This window comes from Triticum aestivum, chromosome 7D, assembly GCF_018294505.1.
Source record: "Triticum aestivum cultivar Chinese Spring chromosome 7D, IWGSC CS RefSeq v2.1, whole genome shotgun sequence".
In the NCBI taxonomy this organism is placed as follows: Eukaryota; Viridiplantae; Streptophyta; class Magnoliopsida; order Poales; family Poaceae; genus Triticum; species Triticum aestivum.
In genome coordinates this window covers 504,693,130-504,704,333 of record NC_057814.1, presented here as the reverse complement: position 1 = coordinate 504,704,333, position 11,204 = coordinate 504,693,130, and the positions used below count along the sequence as shown (strand labels likewise).

At 46.4% G+C, this 11,204-nt stretch overlaps 2 protein-coding genes across 3 annotated transcripts; both read right to left on the bottom strand.

Annotated features, from left to right (window-relative positions):
• Positions 1 to 308: 308 nt before the first annotated feature.
• Positions 309 to 3,550, bottom strand: LOC123164477 (tryptophan synthase beta chain 2). Of its 2 annotated transcripts, none has more exons than XM_044581988.1 (5): positions 3,249 to 3,550; positions 2,121 to 2,445; positions 1,281 to 2,035; positions 1,107 to 1,205; positions 309 to 940 (listed from the first exon to the last, which is right to left on the bottom strand). In XM_044581988.1, exons 1-5 carry the CDS (start codon positions 3,280 to 3,282, stop codon positions 690 to 692), a joined length of 1,464 nt encoding a protein of 487 aa, XP_044437923.1. In that variant the 5' UTR covers positions 3,283 to 3,550; the 3' UTR covers positions 309 to 689. The 2 variants fall into 2 exon arrangements, with proteins under 2 accessions (XP_044437923.1, XP_044437924.1); XM_044581989.1 differs by having other exon boundaries at positions 2,121 to 2,442.
• Positions 3,551 to 4,965: 1,415 nt separating this feature from the next.
• Positions 4,966 to 10,713, bottom strand: LOC123164478 (transmembrane protein 230). Its single transcript, XM_044581990.1, has 3 exons — positions 10,335 to 10,713; positions 6,196 to 6,455; positions 4,966 to 5,432 (listed from the first exon to the last, which is right to left on the bottom strand). The coding sequence occupies exons 2-3, from the start codon at positions 6,452 to 6,454 to the stop codon at positions 5,353 to 5,355; spliced, it is 339 nt and encodes a 112-aa protein (XP_044437925.1). The 5' UTR covers position 6,455; positions 10,335 to 10,713; the 3' UTR covers positions 4,966 to 5,352.
• Positions 10,714 to 11,204: the final 491 nt, after the last annotated feature.

The window sequence follows — 11,204 nt, the reverse complement described above, 5'->3', positions numbered from 1 at the left end:
AAAACTTTTTGTTAGACTTGGTTAATATTCAAAAACTCATAACTTTCTAGCCTCTCTTTAACGTGAGTTTTTAAACCATTAAGAACAAGATCCGCCAAGTCTCTCTCAGTTATCACCAAGCTAAAACATCGGTTTTTTATATGTCTAAATCTCTTGACATAATCAGTGACCGATTCATCATGTTTTTGCCTAACCGATGTAAGATGTGACAACTTAATCTCATTATCGCCGCTATAAAAGTGATCATGAAACTTTTGCTCTAATTGCGACCATAAGAGAATTGAACCATGTGGTAAAGCAGCAAACCATGAAAATGCAGTGCCAGTTAAAGATAATGGAAATAAACACACTTTCAATTCTTCTATGAAACCTGCTTCACCCAACTGCGCTAGATACTGACTAACATGCTTCCATGTTGTTTTCGTGCCCTCTCCACTAAATTTGACAAAATCAGGAACCTTATAACCTTAAGGATACAAAACTGCATCAAAGTGTTTGGGATAAGGCTTTTGGTACACACGACTTTTTACTTTCGGCTCGTTTCCAAAAGTTTCTAGAAACATTCTTATGCTTCGGCCATTTATTGATCAAATTTATTTGTGCCATGCACCAAGAAAGCGCCACATTGTTCATCTTATTGTATTCCCACTTCCCACACCGTTCTTCTATAAATCTCTGAATCTCTAACATCAGACTTTGGGAATGGCACCCAGAGACTCCTTGAGCTTCTCAGCGGAGTGTGAGAGATCAATCATGTCGCCTCTCAGGTACCGGTCGTAGGCGGCGAGGTCGAAGTGGCCGTGGCCGCACATGGCAATGAGGATGACCTTCTCCTCCCCGGTCCTCTTGCACTCCAGCGCTTCCCTGATCGCCGCCGCGATCGCGTGCGTCGGCTCCGGCGCTGGGATGATGCCCTCCGTCCGTGCAAATTGCAATGCAGCTGCAGATAATTCATCAACGAACACAAGGAATGTCTGAGTTCAGATATATGGCAAGAGACGAGAATTCAACAGCAAAATTCAGAGATGCTGTTTCATCTCATACAGTTAAAGAAAAGTTGTTCACTGATCATGATCAGAACAACAAAGTGAGTTAATGAGCAGTACCTTCGAAGCACTCAGTTTGCTGTATGGACATGGCCTCCATGAACCCGAGCTCGTACACATGGGAGATCAGAGGCGCCATTCCATGGTAGCGAAGCCCACCTGCACAAATGGCTTTGCATCAGTAAACAGAGCAGGAAGCCATTTAATGGAGACAGGAGTTGCAGTGATCAAGACCTGCATGGATGGGATCGGGGACAAAGTCGTGGCCGAGGGTGTGCATCTTCATCAGCGGCGTCAGCCCGGCCGTGTCGCCGTAGTCGTAGGCGTAGACGCCCTTGGTGAGCGTGGGGCACGCGGCGGGCTCCACGGCCTTGAACTGCGGGTTCATCCTGCCGGCCAGCTTCTCGCGCATGAAGGGGAAGGCGAGCCCGCCGAAGTTGGAGCCGCCGCCGGTGCAGCCGATGACGACGTCCGGTGTGTCGCCGATGGCCGCCAGCTGCTCCAGGCACTCCTCGCCGATGACGGTCTGGTGCAGCAGGACGTGGTTGAGCACGCTGCCGAGGCAGTACTTGGTGTCGGCGTTGGTGGCCGCGACCTCCACCGCCTCGGAGATGGCCATCCCGAGGCTCCCCGGGCTGCTCGGGTCCGCCGCCAGGAGCCTCCTGCCGGCCTCCGTCACGTCCGACGGCGACGGGTGCACCTTGGCGCCCCACGTCTCCATCATCAGCCTCCGGTACGGCTTCTGGTCGTAGGACGCGCGCACCTGCCACACCTCGCAGTTGAGGCCGAAGAGGGTGCTGGCGAAGGAGAGCGCGCTGCCCCACTGGCCGGCGCCGGTCTCGGTGACCACGTTCTTGACCCCCGCCGCGGCGTTGTACCACGCCTGCGGCACGGCGGTGTTGCCCTTGTGCGACCCCGCCGGGCTAGTGCCTTCGTACTTGTAGTAGATCTTCGCCGGCGTGCCGAGCAGCTTCTCCAGCCTCTTGGCCCTGCCATATCACCACCGCAAACACCTCACTCCACGTTCCCCTGAACCCTGCATCCAGAGCGAAAAGCGCAGGTTCTTTTCTGTACCTGATCAGCGGCGTCGGGCGCCAGAGCTCGTAGACATCCCGGACCTCGTCGGGTATGTCGATGAAGCGCTCCTCCGTGAGCTCCTGCCTGATGAGCTCGTCGGGGAAGAGAGGGGCCAGGTCGCTGGGGTTGAGCGGCTGGTGCGTCCCCGGGTGCAGCATCGGCGGCGGCTTCACCGGCAGGTCGGCGATGAGGTTGTACCATTGCTTCGGGACGCCCACGTTGCCTGGATACGAGCCGGCCCTGGCGGCGAAGCTCCTACGCCCAGTGACAGCAACTCTGTGCTTGGGTAAGCGATGAAGCGAGGAAGCTTGCTCCGGGACTGCTGCAATGCAGGTGGTGTTCGCAACGCCAGGATTCAGAAATCACGAGGGTGAAAAATCTAGTAACTGAAACAATTACGTATAATGACTAATTAACACAGATTAGATGTGCTTAATGATTTCAGACCGAATAATAAGCATTGACAATGTTGTCGATCTAAAAAATATTGATAATCTTTCATGGAATGGAATGGATTGTTGGTAGGTGCCAACGACACAAGCGTGCGTGCCCATCATCTACACTGTTCTGCTCTGCATTCATCCAACGACATTACCGACGTTGACTTGACGCCTAACCAAAATGATTTTGCCATCTCCCATCTGTATCCAGCTCCACAGATAGATACAGATAGCCCTTCTTGATATCGACCCGTGTTGGGAATGGCCTCACGTTCTTTTCTTGAACAAAGATCGCCGGCCGGCAATAACCAGCTTACACACATTGCAGATAATAGATTTTCCTTTTTTTTTAGTGTCATCACCTATGCTCTCTCTCTCTCTCTCGGTTCATCTATTATCTGAAACTGCATCCACTAACAAGCTAGACATCTAGTATTATCTGAAACTCCAAAGAAACAAGAAAGCTTTGAGGATTGAGGAGCTGTTGGATTAGCCTGGGAGTTGGGACTGGAGTAAGTTAATAACAGCACAACTAGAACCAAATAACATGGTGAGAGAAAAAAAATCCTTGGAATCCTAGCCCGCATAAACCGAATCAAACCCTACGGATCGAAACGGTTTTGACTTTCGAGCGAGGAGGAGAAGGGATCGGGCGGGATGAGGGGTCATGCACGGGCGGACGCACCTGGGAGCCGGGGAGGGCGGAGGGCGGTGGCCATTTCTTGTCGTCGCGATGGAGCCGCCGCCGCGGCGCCGGCTTGCCGTTCCTGGCTTCCTGGATCGCGCCCCGAAAGCTGCTCTGCTCAGTGAGTAGAGTAGTGGGTAGGTAGTAGTCAACCACCGGGCTCTGTGTGTGTGAGAGAGAGGCTGCCTGCCGCCGGGTGGTGTGGTGTCGAGCGAGTAGTTAACGCCGCAGGGCTTCTCGGGCTGTTTGTTTTTCTGCGACGATGGATTGGATTCTGCCTGCGACGACGACGTACAGCGCACGGTGTCAATGGCTGAATGCGATTTGCAAGACCTGGTGGGTGGGTGGGTGGGTGGTGGCGGCTACACCGCCGGCGCCATGAATTTTTAAAAACTGAACCATGAAGTGATCTGTCGATCAAGGACAGCATTGCTTGGTGCACTTATTACAGGAAGAGCAGATCCGGGGCTCTTCTAAAAAATTGATGATAATGATATTGGACGATCCATATGGCACAAAACTGTGAACATAATATTGTATTCACCCATGCGGATGTGAAGATAGTACTTCCTCTGTCCTAAGGTTGCGACACTTATTTTGGAACAAAAAGGGTAGAATAGAGACACTCCACGCCAAACAGTAGCCGGTGGGCCGCGGATGGAGCTGGTTGGGCACTCGTCTTGAAGGCATCGTTTTCTTCGATGCCATGGCTTTTTTTTCTTTTCCATTCCAAAGGGGCGTTGACACGGTTGCAGCCTGCATCCCGTTTTTCCCGGAGGATCCCGTCACCCTCTCGACCATTCTCGCCATGAGATATGAAGATCAACGGCAACCGATTGATCGTCAATTGCTGGTTTGATTCCCAGTCTCCCATGTGCCCAATCGTCAATGCAGCTTTAGAAAGAAACCTTTAGAATAGTTTTTTTTTGTTTGTTTGCCGGACTATATTTGGTACCGGTAGAAAGTAGAAAGTGATCGCATCAGTACTGATAACTTAGTTTAACCCATGTGTGCGTGTCCGTGTCAAAATGAGCTGTTGAACTTGATGGTCCCGTGGTTAGCAGATGGCGTAACACGTTCAGGAGATGGAACGCGCGGCCAGGGCCAGCCAGCTACTCGAATTCTCCTTGCTCTTGCTTGGGGTGTGTCCGTGTGGCCATATAACTGCATGCGCATCCTCTCTCTGCAGGGAAATTTTCCATGAAGAGAGTCGTAGCACACGTTAGATTGTCCCAAGATTAAATCGTGACAACGCCAGTTAAACCAGCGCCGGCAACAAAAGCGTCAACTACGGATGAAACTTGCTGTAAAAATGCAGGTAACTCGTGAGGTGAAACTTACTGTTGGCAGGTACGTTTCCATGGACTTCAAACAAACTCTCCAAGCCGATGCGTCACATAATCGCTCTAGCATTTTAGGGTTCAGAATGGCAAACCTAGCATGCTCTTGAGCACAGTGGATAAACTGGGTGTTGCATTTTCAGGATAAGAATGAGAACAAGCAATCTTTTACCTTTTTACAACATACAGATGTGTACCAATCTTAACAGTGAATTCTGTTGTATAGGAATACAAGTGCAGCAGGTCATCTGAAACCAAATAATGCAATACAATCTTTGTCCTACACTAAAAATGCATAACAATCTTGCTGAGAATTGGCATACTTACATACGGTTCAAGTATCAGCATCCAAAGAAAGTACTGAAACGATAATGCAATTGATAGAAACTACATATTTAGTATGGGGTAAAATATAGCCTCTTCAGCAAGCAAAACAGAACAAAGCCCTAAGAATATATATTTACAGGTTAATATACTAAAATCGTATCACTAATATCTTAAGTCACTCCAAAACACCAATCCACAGAGCTATGAACAAGCAAGCAAAGCACAAGAGAGCAGCTTTAGCTCTGCAGCACATGTCTTGCTTGCCTGACGAAACATCTTTATGTGACAACAGAGTCAACAGAAGGTGGCTTCACCTACATGTCAAATACTTGCAGTACTAACATAACAATACGTGCTCATTCCTTTCTCGATGAAGTTTCATTTTTTTGTTCTTGCTGTTTATCTTTACTGCCCAGTAGATGAGTTAAAATCAAAGGCTAATAATCAGGAATGGATGCAAAGGTGTAGCCTGGTGCTCCTCTCCATGAATAGTATGCAACTCGGGTCTCATAAAATCCTGCATAAGCAATGTAAATATGTACATGTAAAAATTATACTCGTTTGGAAAGTGGAACGGTTCTATAGATGAGATGCTTAAGAGTGAGATAATTTGGTTCCAGCGTAACAGTAGAGATGCAGAAGAATGGGAAAAGTTCTGTTTTCAGCATATTAATTGAGATGCGAAAATAGGCCTGCTTCGTCTAAAAATGGAAGAGCCTATACCAGTTACAGTTATATATCAACAGTAAACCTTGTCTCACATACTCCATCAATACAAGTGGACACATTATTTGTATTGTAATGTTACCTGGCGAATGGTCACCAGGAACGCCCCCAACGAACGCCCCACACGTCACACGATCAAGATCTGATGGTGGCAGTTTTTGGATGAAAACTGCACTAAAATCAAACAAATGCCATGCTATTTGCAAAAATGCCATCCCCAAAAACACTAAAACTGCCATCCCGGCAGTTCGCAAATGCCACCCACCCCTAGCTGGTGAACGGTCGCCAGCTAGAGGGGTCCTATTTGTATAGGAAGTATATACATATGTAATGAGAAGAGGAAAAAACTGCACCATGCTTAATTACTCCAGTGGTGCAAGTGGCCATTGTTTACATAGGAAGTTTTTACAGGAAGCATATGAAAGTGGCCATTGTTTTTATAGGAATATTCATCGAATAATTTGAATAAGACAATATTCACTCTGGAAGATGAAACAGTGGCATATCAATCACAATATGGAAACTGAAGTGATATAATTGTATAATTGACATACCAGGAAGAAAGGCAAGGATACCCAGGAACAATAGACCATACACCTGAGTGCTATCACCCTCCATGTGACCTGTGAATATAAAATACGAAAGGAACAGAAGAGAGCTTCCCAGGAAGAGGAGGAATAAGGCTAGGGCAATCGACTTCCATGGGATCCTCCTCAAGGATTTTGGGGTGTATGTGAACCGACGGTCAATATTGTCCTCATCCCTGTCCTCTGTAGGAAGAACAGAATAAGGAATGTTGCGTCTGGCCGCCATACTGCAGTATCAGCATTGGAAACACATACAGTGAGTACAAGTACAAAAAATGACCAAAGTTATACAAGATAAGACAGAACAGCTGAGAAATGACTAATATGAAACCACGAAATATGAAATCATCACCAAAGGATGAAGAAAACAGAGAAATGTCATTCTCGGAAAGAAACTGAGAAGTAGCTATTTTTGCCAATATGGGCTGCATGAATCACTTAGGGGCTGTTTGATTGCTACCCTGAGCAACGTGCCTGAGAATATTCCCTGCCTGAGAGTAACCTGAGTGTGCTTAACAAATTTCCCAGGCAGGCACACAAAGAATCCTAGGCCGTGTTTGGTTGATGTCCTGAAGATATGTCTCTGTGGATAGAAGCTCCACGCAGTGTTTGGTTCATTTTTTCCCTGGGTTACACTCACCACTTGTTGGTCACGTATTACACGAGGAATTAATAATCAGATAAGACCAAACATAACCAAATCCAATTATCATTACATTTCAGGTCTCAGTTTACATCATACCTTGAAGATATTGAACAGATCAGTACTTAGATTGTTAACCGCTAACATGTCCAAAAGTCACATTTCCTACCAGATCAGTACTTTAGATTGTTTGAACACAATAGTGCATCAATCACATAACCAGAAGTCCACCAAAAGGAAACTCCGTCAACCATGTACTTATCTTTTGTAATCAACAATCACTTAAATATTAGCAGGATCATCAGTACGACCATTAGTAGGATCATCAGTACGGTCATCAATAGGATCATCGGTACGGCCATCAGCAGGATCATCACCGGATAAATGATTCAACACCCAACATGAGATGTAATCCTCACCCATGCTTATAAGGAAGCTACAATGAACTTGAAACTCTGGCTTGCAAAGGTGCATCCCTACTGCCATCCTATCTTCAGGTGTTAATGCAATATTCTCGAGCATGTTCCAAAGAGGAGCATTTGGATCTGGTGGAGCTACAGTTTGTATTGGTTGTGTAAAGCTTTCCAGATGATGACATGGTTCATAAAATTGAAGTCATCCAGATAGGAGACTATCTAAATATGCTATGGTAATGCTTGATAATGGACATTAGGCATTTCATGTGATCACCCTCAGGTAAGAACTCAAATTTCATTAAATGACCAAGAAACCGTTTATCAAGATTTTTCTTCATTATATGATCAAGAAACGATTTATAAAGATTTTTCTTCAGTATATGACCAAGAAAGGATTTATAAAGATTATTCAGTGAAGCTCATCAGGAGTTCCTTTCTGCATGTAAGAACCAACTGAATGAACATGTAGAAGTAGAACAAATAGAAACAATGGCATAATACTTGTATTATAAACCATAAGGACCTGTTCGGAAGTTCTCCAGCTCCGTGCTCAGCCTACTCGGTGGAGCCCAACCAAACGTTTTCCCGGATCCAGGGAATTGTTTCAACAGTGCCACAGTAAAAATGCGGAGCGACATTTTCCTGGATCCAGGAAATCGTTTTCAGTGGAGTTGAAAAGATTACGAAGTGCTGCCACCGCCAAGTAACAGCGTACCGGTTCGGCGCCTATTCTCTCCTTTCTTTCTCAAAGCGGCAAAAAAAATGCCCGTACAACTCTTGTCGGTTTCCTCGCCGGTGCCCTTCGTCTTCTGGGAAACGAAGAGGAACAGCTGCCGACGTGAGAGGATGGGCGGATGATCGAACCCGCCGCCTAAGCTCCGAGCTCGCCGCCACGAGCTTCTCTTCGGACCTCCAGCCATCCTGCTCCTGACGTGCCCCGAAGCCAAGTTCTCACCCACGGCTGAACCGCCCCTAGCTCGCCAACGCGTGTAAGGAAGAGAGACACTCACGCCAGCACAGCCCAGGACCACTACCGTCCTCCCGCTCCGGCAGGTGACCCTCGGATCCACCCGTTGTCACCAACCCCCAACCTACCACGTGTGCCTTCCTGTAAACCCACAAAATCGATCCAGTGCTTCGCCCTAAACCTCCCGGACACCTCCGTTTCCCCAGCCGAGCATCACAATGATGGGGTGGTCCTCGCCATCGGTGCCGGCCGGCCTCTCCTCTGTTCCCAAGCTCATCCCGAATCGACTACCCTGACCTTGGCCAGCTTCTCCATGCGAACGGGCTGGCACCAGTGCTAAATGGGTTGTCACTTGAAACCCCAGCGGATCATGGATTTGCAGATTTAGCAGAGTGGAGATTTGGGATTCTCGTAACAACTTTCAACATTCAATTCAGTCCTTTCGCTTATGATTTTAGTCCCAAATCTCTGGTACACAATCGGTAGAAAATAAAATAATAGTGCTTATTACATTTCAAAGTCAAGAATATGCAGCTTCAATCGCTAAATTTTCTGCAATACTTCTACCATAAGTAGTAGGAAAAAAAACGAAGGTACGATTTCAATTTATATCTCAAATATACGGATGTCATTTCCTTTTAATACATGTAATCCAGAAACTCGTGATGGTATCTTTGGTCAAAGCTGGATAGAGTTCTTTAACGAGTGGACGAAGTATCATGGTTTCCACTTAAACAATATATTGCTGTATGAAAGCATTAGACATCATATAATGCATCAGTATATCGATGTGAATGGTAAAAAACATGATTATAACTTGCATTTATATGTTGAGTTCGACCTCCAGTTCCATAAAATTTTGTGTGGACCTTTTAGATTGGAATACTTTGATAGGCATGGTGTTTAAGAAAGTTTTCATGTTCAGGAAACCATGGATTTGGTAAAGACAATGCTATATGAACCATTGTCAAGTGCTCTCAAAAGATGAAAGATATAACGGCATGTGTTCTTAGTTAAGTGTGTTGGAAAGATGACTGTTTGCTTAGGCGGTGATGTATAAATGTTCAGCAAAGGGATGAAAGGCAAATGACATAAGGGGATGAAAGGAGGGAAATTAACATCATATCTACATGCAAACCTTATATGCTGGAATACAAATAAAAACCTAGCACAACATATTAGATATCATTTCTTCCTACCAAGCGTATAACAGCAATGCACAAATTTAACTCTAGTCAGGAAATAGCAGTATTCTCACAGTAGCTACCACTTGCAATAACCTTAGGCATGCATCTCGGGTTAAAACAAACTGTGTCATCTATCCTACAGCATATATCGATCTGTGTTCACAAAGACCATTCAACGACTCAAGTCCAAAACATTTCTGCTGTATAAGCCCGACTCTGATTGCAAGACTGAGAAAACAGGAAACTAATATTAAAAAGAACAGTAATAACATCTTATTATCCATGAGGCATTCACTAATTACTGTTGCCCGTGTCATCAATTTGAACTGCAAAAACGTCTTATATGTAGTTACGGAGGTAGTACTAAGCAAACTCATCGACAAAACCCTCATTGCTCGTATAAATAAGGAACATGTCCAGCAAGTTGGTCACATCAATATGGGCGTCAACTCTGGCCTTGGATAAACAAGGATGATCCCTCAGCAGTGATTTGTGACTTGTGAGTGAGATCTTGCGGAACCTTTGATATGGAACTTACTGTGCAAAATGCACACAAGTTCAATCAATGGCAAACAAGTTCAGTATAGACACAGGTTCAATCTATGGGATGGAGAATATGGACTCAAGGTAAGGATATTTTTTACTTTTTTTTATCATACCTGTTCCTCAAGGTACTCCTGGCAATATGGATCTACTTATGAACTCATTAAATTGTGGTTGATGTGTGCTTCTACATGCGTTGCTGACTTATAGGCATTAGCGGTAGAGAGAAAGAGAAAAAACATGGAATTTGAACTCAATTAACAGAAACGGGATGGCACATCACAGGACAGAGAACGAAGCAGGTAGATAGATTAAATCTAGCAGAAAATGTATAAACAGAGCGCACTCACCGTAGGCCTGCTGTCGATGGTGAAGTGAGATCGGCAGGAAACAGAGACGGCGAGCGACGTCCGCAGAGAAGTGGAGAGGAGGCGGGCGTGCACCGTGCGGGGGCGGTGGCCGGCGAGGTGGGGACTGGGGAGGTTAAGGGTTGGGGGAGGTGGCCGGCACCCGCCGTCGCGCGCGAGCGGCCGCCTCCGCTCTGCCCGGCTGGAGGAGCAGTGGATGCGTTGGTTGGGAAAGGGGTCGAGCGGGGGTGGTGGCCGGCGAAGTGGGGAGATGACCGGCGATCTCTGGTCGGTGAGTATGGCTCTTTTTTTAGGGCGAGTATGACTTGAGGTGAGAGCTCCTCCTATTGGACGCTCACCGCGTCCAGTTCGTGGCGAAACGCGCAGGTACGCCTCATGGGCCAGCCCAGTTTGGCGTGCGCTGCCTGCGTTACTTCCTCCACCAGTTTTTAACTTTTTATACGAGACGCGACGGTTTCGTTCAGAGCTGCAGCTCGTATCTTCAAGAGTTCTGCGCTCTTTGTCCAGTGATCATCGTATTTTGCGAGGATAAATTTACTCTTATTCTTTGGCGGTTCCATGAGATTAAGAAGTTTTCTGCCCTCGTAAATCCGCTTCGGATCTGATAAGCTTATGTTAGTGTGTCAAACTTTTTTTATCGGTTCAATTCTTTATGGACTTGAAATCTTTCGTTAACAACATGGCGAATATATTGTGATTCAACAACCCGCACTTCTAGCTGATCATCGCTAGTCCAAGTGTGTTCATCCTCAAGGCGTCCCATCCTCTTGATTCAACGACCACTTCTAGCGGATCATCGCTAGTCCAAGTGTGTTCATCCTCAAGGCTTCCCATCCTTTTGGATGGACGACT

What these genes read in the sequence shown, in the direction of transcription:
- LOC123164477 (XM_044581988.1), bottom strand. Translation starts at nt 3,282, where the DNA reads ATGGCCACCGCCCTCCGCCCTCCCCGGCTCCCAG. An exon ending in CCCCGATCCCATCCATGCAG is followed by an intron (nt 1,206 to 1,280) that starts GTCTTGATCACT and finishes CCATTTGTGCAG; the next exon opens with GTGGGCTTCGCTACCATGGA. An exon ending in GCAAACTGAGTGCTTCGAAG is followed by an intron (nt 941 to 1,106) that starts GTACTGCTCATT and finishes AATTATCTGCAG; the next exon opens with CTGCATTGCAATTTGCACGG.
- LOC123164478 (XM_044581990.1), bottom strand. Translation starts at nt 6,454, where the DNA reads ATGGCGGCCAGACGCAACATTCCTTATTCTGTTCTTCCTACAGAGGAC. An exon ending in TATCCTTGCCTTTCTTCCTG is followed by an intron (nt 5,433 to 6,195) that starts GTATGTCAATTA and finishes TTGCTTATGCAG; the next exon opens with GATTTTATGAGACCCGAGTT.